The sequence below is a fragment of the Opisthorchis viverrini genome, assembly GCF_000715545.1.
Source record: "Opisthorchis viverrini unplaced genomic scaffold opera_v5_165, whole genome shotgun sequence".
Taxonomy (NCBI): Eukaryota; Metazoa; Platyhelminthes; class Trematoda; order Opisthorchiida; family Opisthorchiidae; genus Opisthorchis; species Opisthorchis viverrini.
Window position 1 is genome coordinate 106,739 of NW_008751822.1, and position 13,838 is coordinate 120,576.

Genomic DNA, 13,838 nt, shown 5'->3' on the forward strand with positions numbered 1-13,838 from the left:
GAAAGGGATCACGTAGTCATACTATTATCAAATAACTATAACGCGAACAAAACTTTGAGGTTTTTTACGTTCACCACAAATGATGAATGTTAGTCGGACGGAAATGTGTAAGACTCTATGTTTGATCACTCCACAAACAATACTGGTCCAGTTTACTAGACATGCATCCAACTGGCACAAGTGCGGTCGGATGGGAACTGGATTTCAAAGAACGGTCGCAGTTATCAGAACTGCCTGGTTATAAGAAGTCTGGTAAACGGCCCCAAAATGCATATTCATATGGCCCTGGAGGAGACCTTGAATAGAAATCAAGGCGCGTAGATACCAAAGCATGATTTGCCACGTTAGGGTTACCAACCTGTTGTTGAAATCGTGCGTGCTGAAGATAAAAATAAGCTGCAGTAAACCTGCTCCACAACCGGTTACTAGCCACCTCCACATTTCCAACCGGACATCCGGAAGCGAAAAGTTGAAAAGTTCGATGCCACAAAGCTTTGGTTCTGTAATAGACTGTGGTTCAGTTGGGTGGTTCCTGAAGGTATTGATGAGTTACCATAGATAAGCAAACTACTCATGAGTAGTCAATTGAAACTGAAGAACGCACGACCAAGGTTTTGATAAATTTAAGCGCAGCTCCTAAAAATCCGAGCCAAATGAAGCAGTCTCCCCTCATTTTCGTTCTATTTAAATACATTCTTAACACAATTTTTGGGTGAATGCGGAGGTTTACTTGAGATATGGTAGTAGTTTGTGTACACAGCACACTTCAAGGTGTTGATTGTATATCAAACTGTGACCGCTACAAGACAAAAACCAGTAGGATGTACATTCGGACAGCAAAAAGAACAACGCTCTCGAGTGAACAAAGTAATACATCCACAACATGACTTCGCATATGTGCAGTCTAAGTTGGTTGGATTACAGGGTAATTTCGATGCGCAGTAACCGGTAACTGATGTGCAAGTCGCCGAGCGTTGTTTTTTTATTTGGCATGACCAAGCCGTGGTTCAGGCCATATTGATTTGAGTCAAATTTCATAATAACCATGCAAACAGAGTTGCAGGTTTGAATAGTGGCCCTTACCTCGAAGAATAAGTGGAAAACAAGACATCCGAATGAATATGCGGGTCGGTAGACAAAATTTCAAAAACCGTAAAAGTGACTACCTGATCGGTTTGCGCTTATGTTCCAATTTTTATGTTCATCTCTATGGATTTCACGAAGAATATGACTCCTTTAACACACAACAAACCAGCATCATTTTGAACTGCCATAGATGAACTTTGGTTATCAGGAATTGAAGTTGTCTCGTTTTGCGCTCGTTCGTGGATTAGGTGGGAGTTTACGGGATTGGCTGTTCTCAAAGCTGGATGAATGATGAGAATACGAAAGCCTAAACTCGGAACCGGAAAACCTCATTTTTGTACTGACCAAATAAAACTCGGGAAGTGATCATCAAGGTTTTTTTACCTGCTAGAGACACGAGCAGAATGTTGAACCTAAAGGTCAAAACAACGAGCTTAAATGCCACCCAAAACGGATGGATTATAAAGATATTATAAAACAGGAAACGATGTTGCATGAATTAGCCATCCAGTAGAGTTAAGTGTGCCCCAGCTTCGTTCTTCCTAGCTGTAACAAGTGATAATTTTGTATTGGCAAAATGTGTTCAATCTTCTACTGTAAGCTAAAGGGATTTGGTACGAATATTCGTGGAAACCTTTCGTAAAATAGGAACAGATCTACTGAAACGGAAACATCTGTGTTTTTGATGTTTCCTTTATTCATACATCTTCATGAATGTTCAAAACATGTGGTGCTTTTTCCACGAAGATAGCTCATTATTTTATTGACATTTCAGATTTCAAAAAATATTGTGATCGTTGGCGTTTGCTTTATTTTTTGCAAAATATGCCACCGCATTCGACGATAAAAACTCTTAAGTTTGAAGAATAGCTGGCACATCTTTCACACCAATGATTCATGCAAACCGAAAATACTCGAAGTTCGTTGTATGACATTGGAAACCCCAGATTGCTCTGTTCTGCTAAAGTGCTCGTTCCACATGCTGTACCGTTTAACAAGGCTATAATCAAGTTTACTACTCATTTCATTAGTTATCTCTGCTGTTCGATCAAATTAGCTTAACTCTGCCGAACTTAAGATAGAGCAGGAGAAACTCGCGGTATCTCGTGGAAGTCGTCAAAAAATTGGCTAAATCACTAATAATTTTACTCTTCATAATGTCATTTGTGAATCATTTTTGCACGTCGTGGATGAAATTAAAAGTTCATACGTTGACTAAAGTGATCAGTTTGCTTTCGTGCAATATCCATTGTGAAAACGGCGCAGGAGTTGCCTTTTCCTCATCGGAAGATTAGTCAATCCAACATTTTGGTGTACGGGAAATCAGGAACAAATGGGCGAAATATTCAATCTAAACGGGAATGCTGACGATGAGATAGCAAACCTTGAACGGTGAACTTCCAATGTTCGTATCATTGTGGGCACATCTCCGGTTAAAGATGACCTAAAGTGACTGGGGAGATTTTCTTGTGATGGGGCTGAGTAAACAAGTTGGAGCACAGCTTCAATCATCCGTAAGCACAATTTGGGCCCTCTCAAAGCTTATGTGTAACGAAGAGAGAAATGAGTATAGGGCTTGTTTCAAGGGAACAGAAGTCCTTCTTTAACACATTGGGAGGTACAATAACAGTCCAATATGAGATGGAAGAAAAACATGCTGCTGAATACGGGGCCACAGGTTAGTCCTCACCAATGGCTTATCGCTATCCCCGTCGTTTCCAAGCTATATAAATTCTTCTGGCTATCGGACCTCTTTCCATGACGCTGTTTCTTATCCAAGCTGTCCCTGTTAAAGAGAGACTAAAATTCCAAACTCTTATCACACTCTTCAGCAGACAATAGTAGCTGTTTTTATATCTGTGCCAGATTCTATTTTGCAGACATCATCAGCAGGCATTTCTCCTCTGACTTACCCTCAACTCTCCAGTTTTATTTTGTATTCGCTCCTTTATTGTGACCGTCTGTCTTGGCAATATTTTGCTTGGGTCACTTAATAAATTTTTCTCCAGTACCGCATCAGCTTTTTCGCCACTGAAACTGTTTCACGTGCCAAAAAATATATGAAAGAAGTTGTAAGATCCCCGTATTGTTGTGAATGAACTTGACAGTAAGTCAACAGACCAATCGACCAGAAGTTAATTTGGCAACTACAATGGAGAAATCACACAAGAACTGTTAGGGTAAATGATGTAGCTCTTTAATAAAATACGGGGGCTTCCAGGATTAAGAAGTCCTCTTGGTGTGAGTGGTATGAGATACAGTGGTAAGTGAAATTGATTCTTCGAAGTTCTTGCTGATAAAAATGATCATCATCTCGCCTTCGCGGCAGCTCCACCGATAAAAGTGTAGAAGGTTACTTAATTCTGCTTTTGTAACCCTGCCACTCTCCTTGGTTTAACACGTGAATGGAGTATGTGATGACCAACCTCTCGTTTGCCAGGCTTCTTCAGATTGCTGTTGTATTCCAACATCATCGAATAAAAATGGGTCCGGCAGTACTCAATATTAGGTTGGTTGCATATTTCAAGTTAACTTTCTGACGCTGTCAGTCATTTGACAAACTTATTATGTTCAATGATGCCACTTGTGTCGCGTGACGAAGCACTGCTTTGATTTCTTTTAAAGTAAAGCAGTTACATAACAATTTGGTGTGCCAAATCCACTGTTTCACATTCAATGTTAGCCGTCTGACAAAACCAGAATGCAGCACTTTCCCCATTTCATTATTCTAGTGTGGGAACTCTTCCCTTCATAAAATTAATGAAGTATTGATAATAACCTATTTTTTGGTAATGGGGTCTACTTCTCAGTCGATTTTCCTTCCGGCACGAACCCAAGGCGTTCTCCTGACAGACCAAGTGGCTTATATGCGAGCAGGAGATCCAAAATATTTACCGATGTGACAGCTGCCGTGACAGCTGACCTGAGCTGCTACCCACCAGTGTTGGATGGCAGCCCTCTAAATCACACACGGTGGTCTACATCGACAGAAACAGTACCCTATAGCCTCTGTGGCTTACGCGTCCATGAAACCAAATGAAATATCGCAGCTATTTCTTCGTTACCGAGTCTTGTTTGCTGTGTGAAGCTTTGCAGGTATGCATCGGTTTAGCGCGCACGTTGCAATAAAAACGTACTTTTAAGTTGCCGCCACCAACCATACCATCGGCAGAATAAGCCAAAATGGTTTTCTACGACACTACTCTAAGTAAACACATTCGAGCTGACCCCAGCACTAAGGCAGTTGCCATTCGAATTCGCCCAGCATATTTAAGGGTGACACATTGTAATCTAGATATATGATCCGCGCACTTGTCTCACTTGATGACGACTACACTGTCCGGCGTCCGAGCAAATGAATGCCCCAAGGCCCTTTTCAGGATCACTCACCCGACTCTGATGCTACCTTGGTATGATTGTCGGGCTTGAGCGCTGCCATGAAACTGGAGGCTACACTGGTCGGAGGTAAATCCCAAAAGGCTCAGCCACACCAGATGGGCTCACGCGCAGTAGTTAGACCAATTTCAGCAGCTGCTAAATGTTTTTTACCGCGGCATTCTATATTGCTTATTTGCTGAACCTTAATTAGTGCTAATGGAATTTAGCCTTGCTTTTAAAGCCACAATAATAAAAATTTTCTGCAGTCGACAATAAATTGGTTAAAGAAAAGCCTTCATGGTGCTCCTTGAGTACACGAAATTACATTCTTTTGCCTAAATAAGATGTGGATACGTATCATCCTGCCTCGAAGAGCGTTATTCACAGTGATCATGGCAAAAATACTCCACAAAGTCTGTTAGTTCGTATAGAGGCTCAGGAACTTAATGTTTTTGAGGTATAAATTCCACTCCTTGGGTTCAAAATATGCGTAGGAAATCACGAACTAATGTAGAGTTGTATATAACCTGAGTTCATAGGCCACATTTTCTTCGATGTCGCCCTGCAAGGGACAAATCACAGCTAATGACACCTTGGTTGTTGAATTGGTTGGGTTAGGTCGAGTTGCATAACCGCCGAATAGTCGCTACAGTCCGTTGCACACCCTGGAAACGCGCTGATGATGGGGCCTCCAGTGGTAAGGAAACGCCTCCAATCGAATTACTTGGCTTAGCAGAAGGTCGACAACCATTTTGCCACCTGAGCTACCGACACCCTCCTTAATAACTGCGTTCAGAAGCGACGGTTTGAGACAGGAGAGCTGTAAAATGAATTGATTTTAAATATACGTATCGTAAGCTACCGAATGTAGTTTGAACCACAAGCTAAAGAGGAATCCTGGACTTCTGGTTAAACTTGCCTCAAATTGTCTACGCGGGGCAAAAGAAGCTGGGGTTTACAATGCTACCCAGCCAGACAGGTCTCGCTGAAGTGCAGGACTAGAATTCGGCTTGTGACACGTAAAGTGTAGCAAGCATGCTAAATGCTTTCAGTCCATTCCGCTCAAATGAAAAAGTCAATTTACTGATCCACGAGTTGATACACAGTGTCAGGGCTTTCGCCCGAGCTTCCCGGGTAGGGTTTGTTCTTGTCGTTCAGTTCACTTGAGGGAAACAAGAAATCGTATGTAACACCTCTCGTTAAGTCCACAGCGCGGGGCGGTAGGCGTGCCCAGTGCAAAGATTCATATAAAGGCGTCAAAAGTGCTCTGAGCTAGGTACTTGATACGGCGTAAACAGCCTTCGGATGAAGACCAAGCCACGTACCAACTACCCGAAATGAGACAGTTCGTTGTCGAATAAAATTGTGCGCTCCGCGGTTAAAATAGTTCTTACCATGTCTTCGCTGGTTATTATATCAACGGTGAAACAATTGTTGGTCATAACTTTTTTAAACAAGGCATGTCTGCTGATTTTCTCGCTTTGGCTTACATTTACAGCGCGTGCAATTTTCCAAAAAGAACCAAGGCGCAAATGGCCGCCAGCTACTCAGCATCCCACTTCTGGGCAGAGTTGACAGACTGAAACTCGACAATTGCAGACCCTTTGCAGACACTGTCTCATCTCCGGTTTGAATTGTTTTTCTGCGCTTCCAGATAAGCTTTTGCCATGCATAATCCAAATCAATAAATGGCATATCGCTGGTCAGATACACATTGTTTTCGACACCACCGAGTACACACACACTTCTCTAGAACCTTCTGTCCGGCTTTGTCCGTAGGCGTTGTGGTTTCACAAACAAATTCAATGAAATATCCCTTTGAAAGAGTGGCTTGATTCCTTCGCCTCCCCACAGTAGTAACGAAGACGCACGAACATGTAAATAGAGTCAAATAGCTGCACTTACTCGAGAAGCTTGTATAAATCTCCATAATGTTTTGGGATTCCCGTCAAACGTATTCATGTCTAGTTTCGGCAAGTCGATCCCGACCACTGTACCGCAGTGGTCATCTCGCGGATGGCCGATTTCATGTGCGGCGGTTCGAGTCCCTGCTCAGACTTAAAAAGGACCGCAGGCATTGCCATTCTTCTCGTTTAAATTTTGCTATAAACCTCTGGCTGTTCTGTCAACCGAATGAATTCCACATCCACGGTCGCTTGCAGTCGATATTCCGTCGGCAGGGGACTCATCATCAAGCATCATCGTTTTGGAGACGCTAATCTCCATCTTCTAATTTCCAATTCCGTCATCTCTACCGCAACTTTTCTCTGTCGTCTCATTTTTCAGCCTAATTTTGACAAAATCCCAACCCGAATGCCCAGTGAACCTCACATTGTAAGCCATACTTGGCTTAGGGGGAGAGAATTGAGATGCCAAATAAAGTTGAGGAATATGAGAGTCACAACCGAACAACATCGAAAGTGCTGTTCACCAAGTTACCAGGTTCGGGTAAACGTTGGAATTCAGGGGATAATAAGTCTGAGCACCACAAATTGTTTCCAGCAGCCAGTTGGGCTACGTTGGACTTAGCGCGAAACCCGAAAAGCCAAATTGAGGTTTACCAAAATGCGGTACTATGAATACACTAGTAAAATAATAAAAATGTACAAACCTCAAATCGTGGTGCTCAGCCTCCTTACATACACTGATTCAGAAACTGCTAATTCCAAACAGGATCCTTAGGTCCACAACGAATCCGGACAAACTGTATATATGTTAGCGAAAACTGCATAATGATTTCAAAAACATGTGGGATCGAGAACAACAAAGATGATAAAGGTACAAAACGGGAACAACAAAAATAGGTCCTCACGTAGTACACAATAAAAATAGAAGGAAAGGGTCAAAAATGGGTAAGCATTGGGTTCTATCGCAGGTGACAAGCACCCCATACGCGTTTCACAATCCACGGACTTCAGGATAGCACGGCTTATTGGACAGGCTCAATGAGGGTTACATCTTTCTTGCGTCCTGAGTAGACGACTTGGTTGGCGTATTCAGGAGGCGTAGACCCCGTTGAACATGCGGAAGTCCACGTGAGTAATACGGGCGAAGGTGCGCCAAATCCCCCGTAAAACAAGAAGTGCCTTTTAAGAGGATTTTTCATGGTGCGGTGAAAAAGACGTGTTTGAAGAGAACCGGCTTAGAATTTCCCCTAAGTCCCACAAGACTGGGGTTTGTGGGGAAGTGGGACGTGTAAGGCTCAATCAGATGCTTTCGACGCCAGAAAATTTGGCATCTGATATAAGTCCTTTCTCTTTAGTTTGGGTCAAACTTTCCATAGGCATGAACATGCTGGCCATGTAAGACATGCTTTGGAGGAATCCGTGCTGCACTTGGGTCGCCAGGTCGTTGGTGCTGAGGTGAATTTTGAAGTCCAGCTTCGAAATGCGTCCCATCATCTTGCACGATACGCCAGTTGGGCTAATGCGTCTTCAGCTGCTGGGCGGCAGCCGGTTACCAGTTGAGTGGTGAGACAATCGCTACCTCCCATGTAGAGGGAAGTTCGGCCCCGTCGGGCGACTGACGAGACAGCGGACAGAAATACTTTGCCAGTGTGAGCGGTGCTTCGTTCAGGATACTTGGATGGATCTCACCCCTTGCTGAAGAAGCTTACCTTATGCAAGAGTCGACAAAGGTCGCCCTCCCCTAGGGGGCCAACTTCGCAAGAGGCCGTTCGTAATTAGGTCTTAAAAACGTGAATGTGCTGAGATCGCTGGGGCAAAATGCATACCCGCATAAGCTTCACTGTAGGCACCATCTACCACTGTTGGGTCATTCTGGGTTCTTCGTTTCTATCCATCAAGGAGAATGCTGGTGGCTTAATTCTTCATGGTGACTCGCGCTTAAATAGCAGATCTGTGTATTCCTGGGGATTCCTAGTACTCTGGCTTGCGTTCACATGTTTACTGACTGATATCTGATTTGCAGCGGATTCACATTTTACGAAATACCAGCTCATCTTTCGTGTCTCGTGTAGTTGGCTAGGATCTCGTTTCCAGAAGATGCCGAGTCATATTAGGTCCACTAAACCCGATGTGCTCTAGGTCCATCAAGGAGGCACTGAGAGCGTTCAGATCACTCCCTAGCAAGAAATGTGTGAAGTGAAAGCTGGAGTAAATCCGCTCAAATATTTATATGTGGAAATGGCCATGTTCCGGTAGACCTGAAGGGAAACGGCAGATCACACCGAGGAGAAAAGAACCATTCCCAGGCAGCAGACTTTGATTCCACAGTGCATCGCAAAGAGCTGCAAGATTGGCGTTGGAGAGGACAATCAGGAGTGACGGGCCTGCATATAATTCGCGAAGCAACAATACCTGTCTTCCCGCTCGGGACATGGCGTAGATATATATTAATACCTCCATGCCAAAGAAATCTGGTTTGAGCTGGGTTTCTGTAAGTGCAATTATGAACAGCTGTTCAAGGCGGGCTGACCGTTTAATATCGCAAATTCCGTTGGAACAACTGGGTGGTTTGTGGACAAGCACTTCAACACTACCTCCGTTGCGTCCGAATGTGGTCAGCAGGGAAGGGTGTTGCTGGAATGCCCAGCAGATTTCACAGCCCTATGTTACGTTGAGTTTAAGGCTTCGAAATCGCGTCTGCAGTACACCTGTCTGCGTCCTGTCTTGGCGATTCCGAGAACTGCTCTTGGTTTGCAAGGGAGTCCGTTTTCCCCGGACCCTTTACCCTTTAGGACTTTTTTCCAGTTCGTGGCCAGAAAAATCGATGGCTGTTATTTTTACCTCGTGCAGCACCACCTTTTGGGTGACTGAATTAGTAGCTGTTCAAAGATTTGGTTTGTAAAGCCTCCGTTTCGATTTTTAGGCTTTCTAAAGCAATCTTAACGGCAAGAATCCTCTGCGAGGCCCTAATTGGTTCTTCTGTACATTGGATGGCATCACCAGGGAGTATTCATTTTGGCGGCACTTCCAAGGGGCTTGTTTCGCAGAGTATTGCATCTTGAATCTTGTAAGCAGCTTTATGACTGGGCAAAATTTTATGTGCCTAATTTGAAAACGAACCCCTTCCGTTTGTGTTTTTGTGAACTTCAAGGTCAACCGCAATCGGTGTGGCTAATTCTGTGTATGTCAGAATTTCCAGCACACTGCTGGTGGGTTTGTGACTCTACTGCCAGGATCGTGAGTGACATCTGTATCCGCAGTCGGACGGACCAGTTCTGACGGAGTGAAGCTCCGCTTTGGCAGTCGGGAATTCTCAGTGGTCAATGACGTCGACGGCGACGCTTGTGGTACGGAATTAGACTTCTTTGCTTGTCCTCCCACAGCTGACATAACCCAGCTTAAGACTTTTGAATTAGGTTTGGGGAACACTGCGGAGACCTTACTCTCCGCTAAGGAAACAAACGACAATAATTCCATGTATGTTAAACGCCCTGTCCTCGCGAGTCATGCCACACCCTGAGCGTCATTGTCGTTGTTGATCGAGGGATCTTTGACGGTCGAATCAAAACTGCCATCTGGGGCGACGGTCGGTCGCATCTGCACGCTTTTATGGGCACTACTACTACTACTACAACTACTATGGGGTTGACCATAAGTTTAGGGTCAGCAGATATGTCGCCAAGCGTTGGCTTGTTTCGCGCCTGCTCCCTAAGAACTCCTTGACCCAGTTTTGCGCCTCTAGTGAGCGATCTTCGGATATACGTTTGGTCTTCGAGAAGGCCTTTTGAATATCGACAGACCACTCCAACAGCTTGTTTGTGGTAGACTTCGAGGAAAATATGTCTAGAAGCCAAAATGTTAGCTTGATCCCCTTTCTGTGTAGTTATTCTTTGTGAAACGACACGCATCCGGGCTTTGGTACGACTGCGCTAGTTGGCGTGATTGTTCCGGAGAATGGACTCCGCATGATCTATTTGGACTATATCATACGTCTATCCACAATATGACACCGTGACTGTCTTGAGTACCGCATCAGAGAGCTAGACAGCCTTCTTCGCAGACAAGAATCCGGGATGGAGAGCGCTGGGCACTCCCTTAGGGAGAAAATTTAGTTACCAACTTTCGACAAAGCCGCTTCGTTCTTTGTGTTCGCGTCTTCCAGAGCCTTGGGAATAATTACCAGTGTTTCTTCGAGTGTACTCATTGAAACGGAACATTTGTACCGGATTTCTGACTTAAAAGTGTAGAATCGGTTTCGTCATTGGCATCCGTCTTGCTAGTTGTGGGATGCATGGCACACTTAATGTAGAGACACCTGGCGCAGACAAACGGTTCGGAAGATTTGGGATGTTGTCTCATCTGCTCACCTGCAAACCCGCACATTTAGAATGTCACCGCACCTGACAAGAGTGGCACTGCATTCCACGACTTAAATTTGATGAATGTATATTTCGTCCACATCTGGTGTGATCCACCTGTGTCTGTAGAGTACAGCAGTCTACAATCATTTGGCTCACGATTAAGAGTAAGCAGGCGCACCGCTGAAATGAAGTGCGGTATAACCGAGATTTCCAAGCATAGTTTTTGGAGCCAAATATTCAACAAAAGAACATGTATTAACTCCGTAAATAGATTAATCAGTGAAATCCCCTCACAAATTAGCATGGGCAAAAAGCGTAACCTGTTTCCAATGTACCGCCCAACAGTTATGGTAATTGCCTCTAAGACCTCTCAGACACATGTTTTCATCCGCACCCCATGTGTGTTCTGATAGTGTTTCAGCAAACGAGCGTCCTTGATACTGAAATATGCAGGGAACTGTGTGGTATTTGACCTTGCCCAACTGCCAAACCTAATGACGTCTACACATGCATCAACCAATCATAATACAGAACATTTTCGTCCGCAGTCTCGGTGACTGGGCGTCGGCATACATTACACCTTTATGTCGGAGTACGACAAGGTTGTTGCTGGTTCTCTGCGAATAAAGAGCGGGCAGGGCATCAAAAAGTGAGTCGTAGCATATATAACCTCTTTACGAGGCAGAAAATCGAAAAAACACAGGAAGAAAGTGGCCGCCGAATTTCCCGAAGCGACTACGGTCGCTGATGAACCAGAAGGAAGTGAGCCAAACACTCAGAAGCCAAAGTTGAGCGAACGTAGCCACTTGACCAAAGCACAGAAAGAACTGGAGCGACGCAAAGACAAACGCATGCTTGAAACAGTTTTATCGAAAGCCGTAAAGTCTCACAAGCAGCGGATCATCGAGTTCAATAACCATCTGGAGACACTTACCGAACACTTCGATATCCAGAAAGTTTCATGGACTAAATGATCTGATTTTCTTTGTCTTTCCCAAGCCGTCATATGTATATACTATAAACGCTTACTGCCCTCATCTTTGAATACAGCTAGGACCAGATGGGTTCGCACGAGTGCGGATTATTGAAGGCTGTGTACTGCTTCCGGGTTCAGCAACACCAGGAGGTCTTATTCCTCTAATTGTTATCTGTATTCGAGCGTGCCCATTGCCGTTTCTAGTTACAAGAGTGATGTCAAAGTTGAGCGTAGGCCATAGATGACAATGTTGTGAGTGCATTGGTTTCCTACGGACGCAACAATGGGTCTGAGAAGGGTCTGAGAGAAAAGGGTGCAAAGTCGAGGATAATTGACATCACAGCCCAGGGGTCTTGACTCTTGTTTACAGAACAGCTAATATTGTGCTTCGAGCATTTTTCCGCTCGGCTGAAATGTCATGGCGCCACGGCAAGGTCGAATATCGTTTAGTCTCGTACACACTTAAGGATCGGGGACCTCCATATACTGCAGCAGCGTGCCAGTCAATGTGGATCATTGGTTGGAATTCGCTTGCTTGTGTGATTGGACATCGTAGGTCAAGCATTATGCGTTCGCGGATGATCAGAGCGTCTTTAGCCTCATTCGGTCAACACCATATGCAACGCTTGTGGTTATCCACCCTTTTCCCGTGCAGCCAACACACGGGACAAATGAAAAACGATTAGGATTAACACGCGAAGGTTGCCGGACGGCGGAGAGGCTTAGAAATATGACAACGATTAGGATGTAACACACGAAAACTTTAGTAACAGTAGTAATGCTGCCGGTGGGAGTGGTTTGTCGAGCATAGTTAAGGACCCACCGTATTGAGGAGTGCTACGAACAATCTTTCGCCTGAGGATGGCAATGTTCATGTATTATATTACCTAAGGAGTGACTGACATTGGCAAACCTACTCAGCGTGTCACCCTTTATTATTGTACTAGGATTTTGTGAAACCTTTCCTACACCGTCGGATAAACCCTTCATAGTCCTGAAAGATTCGATGGGGTCATCTCGGAGCCTTTTGTATCAGCTAAGCTAGATTCGTAATGTTTGGCTATTAGAGTCGCAGAACATTCCAAAGAAACGACCCCACAGCGGTAACGGCTTGGCCTCTTCCATTACTCACTGACCTGTATCGGAATAATATATATGTAGCACCGCCTCGTACCAAGTTGGTCACTGGGTAGGGATCTGATAAACAGTCTCCTTATCCTCCAACTTGGGGGTTGCTCCTTGAAAAGAGGTCGGGTTCGAACCACGGACCATCTGGTCAGTAAATTCGCGCTCTAACCACTTGGGCCATCTCGGCTGGTATGATAGGCTGCTTACGGCAAAGTTGCTAGTCGAAACTGATCTATTGTTGGTCCCTTCCTTCTTCGTTCCACATACTTTTCGGAAACCAGTTTAGTGAGGACACCTAGGCTTTTTCAAGAACTTACGGATCCGTCCGCCGTCGCAGACACTTCGAACTCATTCGTCGGACCCTGACACTCAATTCATGTGACGGCGTTTAAAGTTCGCACTCTGAAATAAGCTAGACAACAAGTCGCTCTTGTGTATACGCTGGTTCCCCTTTCTATTGATGTGTGCTGTCCCTGGAACGAGGTCTCAAGACCCGAGTACGGCAGTCGAACTGACATCACCCGCTTTTTCTCGCACCCTTGATGCTGCTGAAGCCACCGCGGTGGGTTCTGCCGGATTCGGTGTCGTTTTAAGCGGCCGAGTTGAAGGGTCTCTGTTTAAATTGTCGCCCGTTGTTGGTTGGTTCTGTGCATTTAGTTTGGAGGCGTCTGTGATTTTACCCCGTAGACGCGTCTGTAGTTGCACCGTTTCTTGTATCTGCATGTCTCAGCAGATACTGATACTATAAAGACGGAATTTACGGCTCCCCAGTCGCTATGCTTCGGTGGGCTCGGATATTGTGGTTGCTATGGGTATGAATGCTCAAGCACTACTGGGGCTCAGTTGGTTAGTTGTCTTGGACTGGAATCGAGTCGCATTGATAACGGCGAACGCCTGTTGCAATTATATACAAATCACAGACTATGCGTCGTGCTAAATGCCGAAACAGCTGAAGCCGCTTGGTTGTGAGATACCCCTGCACGCGAAGCAACCTCCAACAAG

The 13,838-nt window shown here is 44.8% G+C and overlaps 1 protein-coding gene across 1 annotated transcript; it reads left to right on the plus strand.

Annotated features, from left to right (window-relative positions):
• Window positions 1-11,316: 11,316 nt before the first annotated feature.
• Window positions 11,317-11,706, plus strand: T265_07286 (hypothetical protein; the record flags this gene model as incomplete). The annotated part of the gene is made up of 2 exons (XM_009172773.1): window positions 11,317-11,381; window positions 11,436-11,706. The coding sequence occupies 2 exons, from the start codon at window positions 11,317-11,319 to the stop codon at window positions 11,704-11,706; spliced, it is 336 nt and encodes a 111-aa protein (XP_009171037.1).
• Window positions 11,707-13,838: the final 2,132 nt, after the last annotated feature.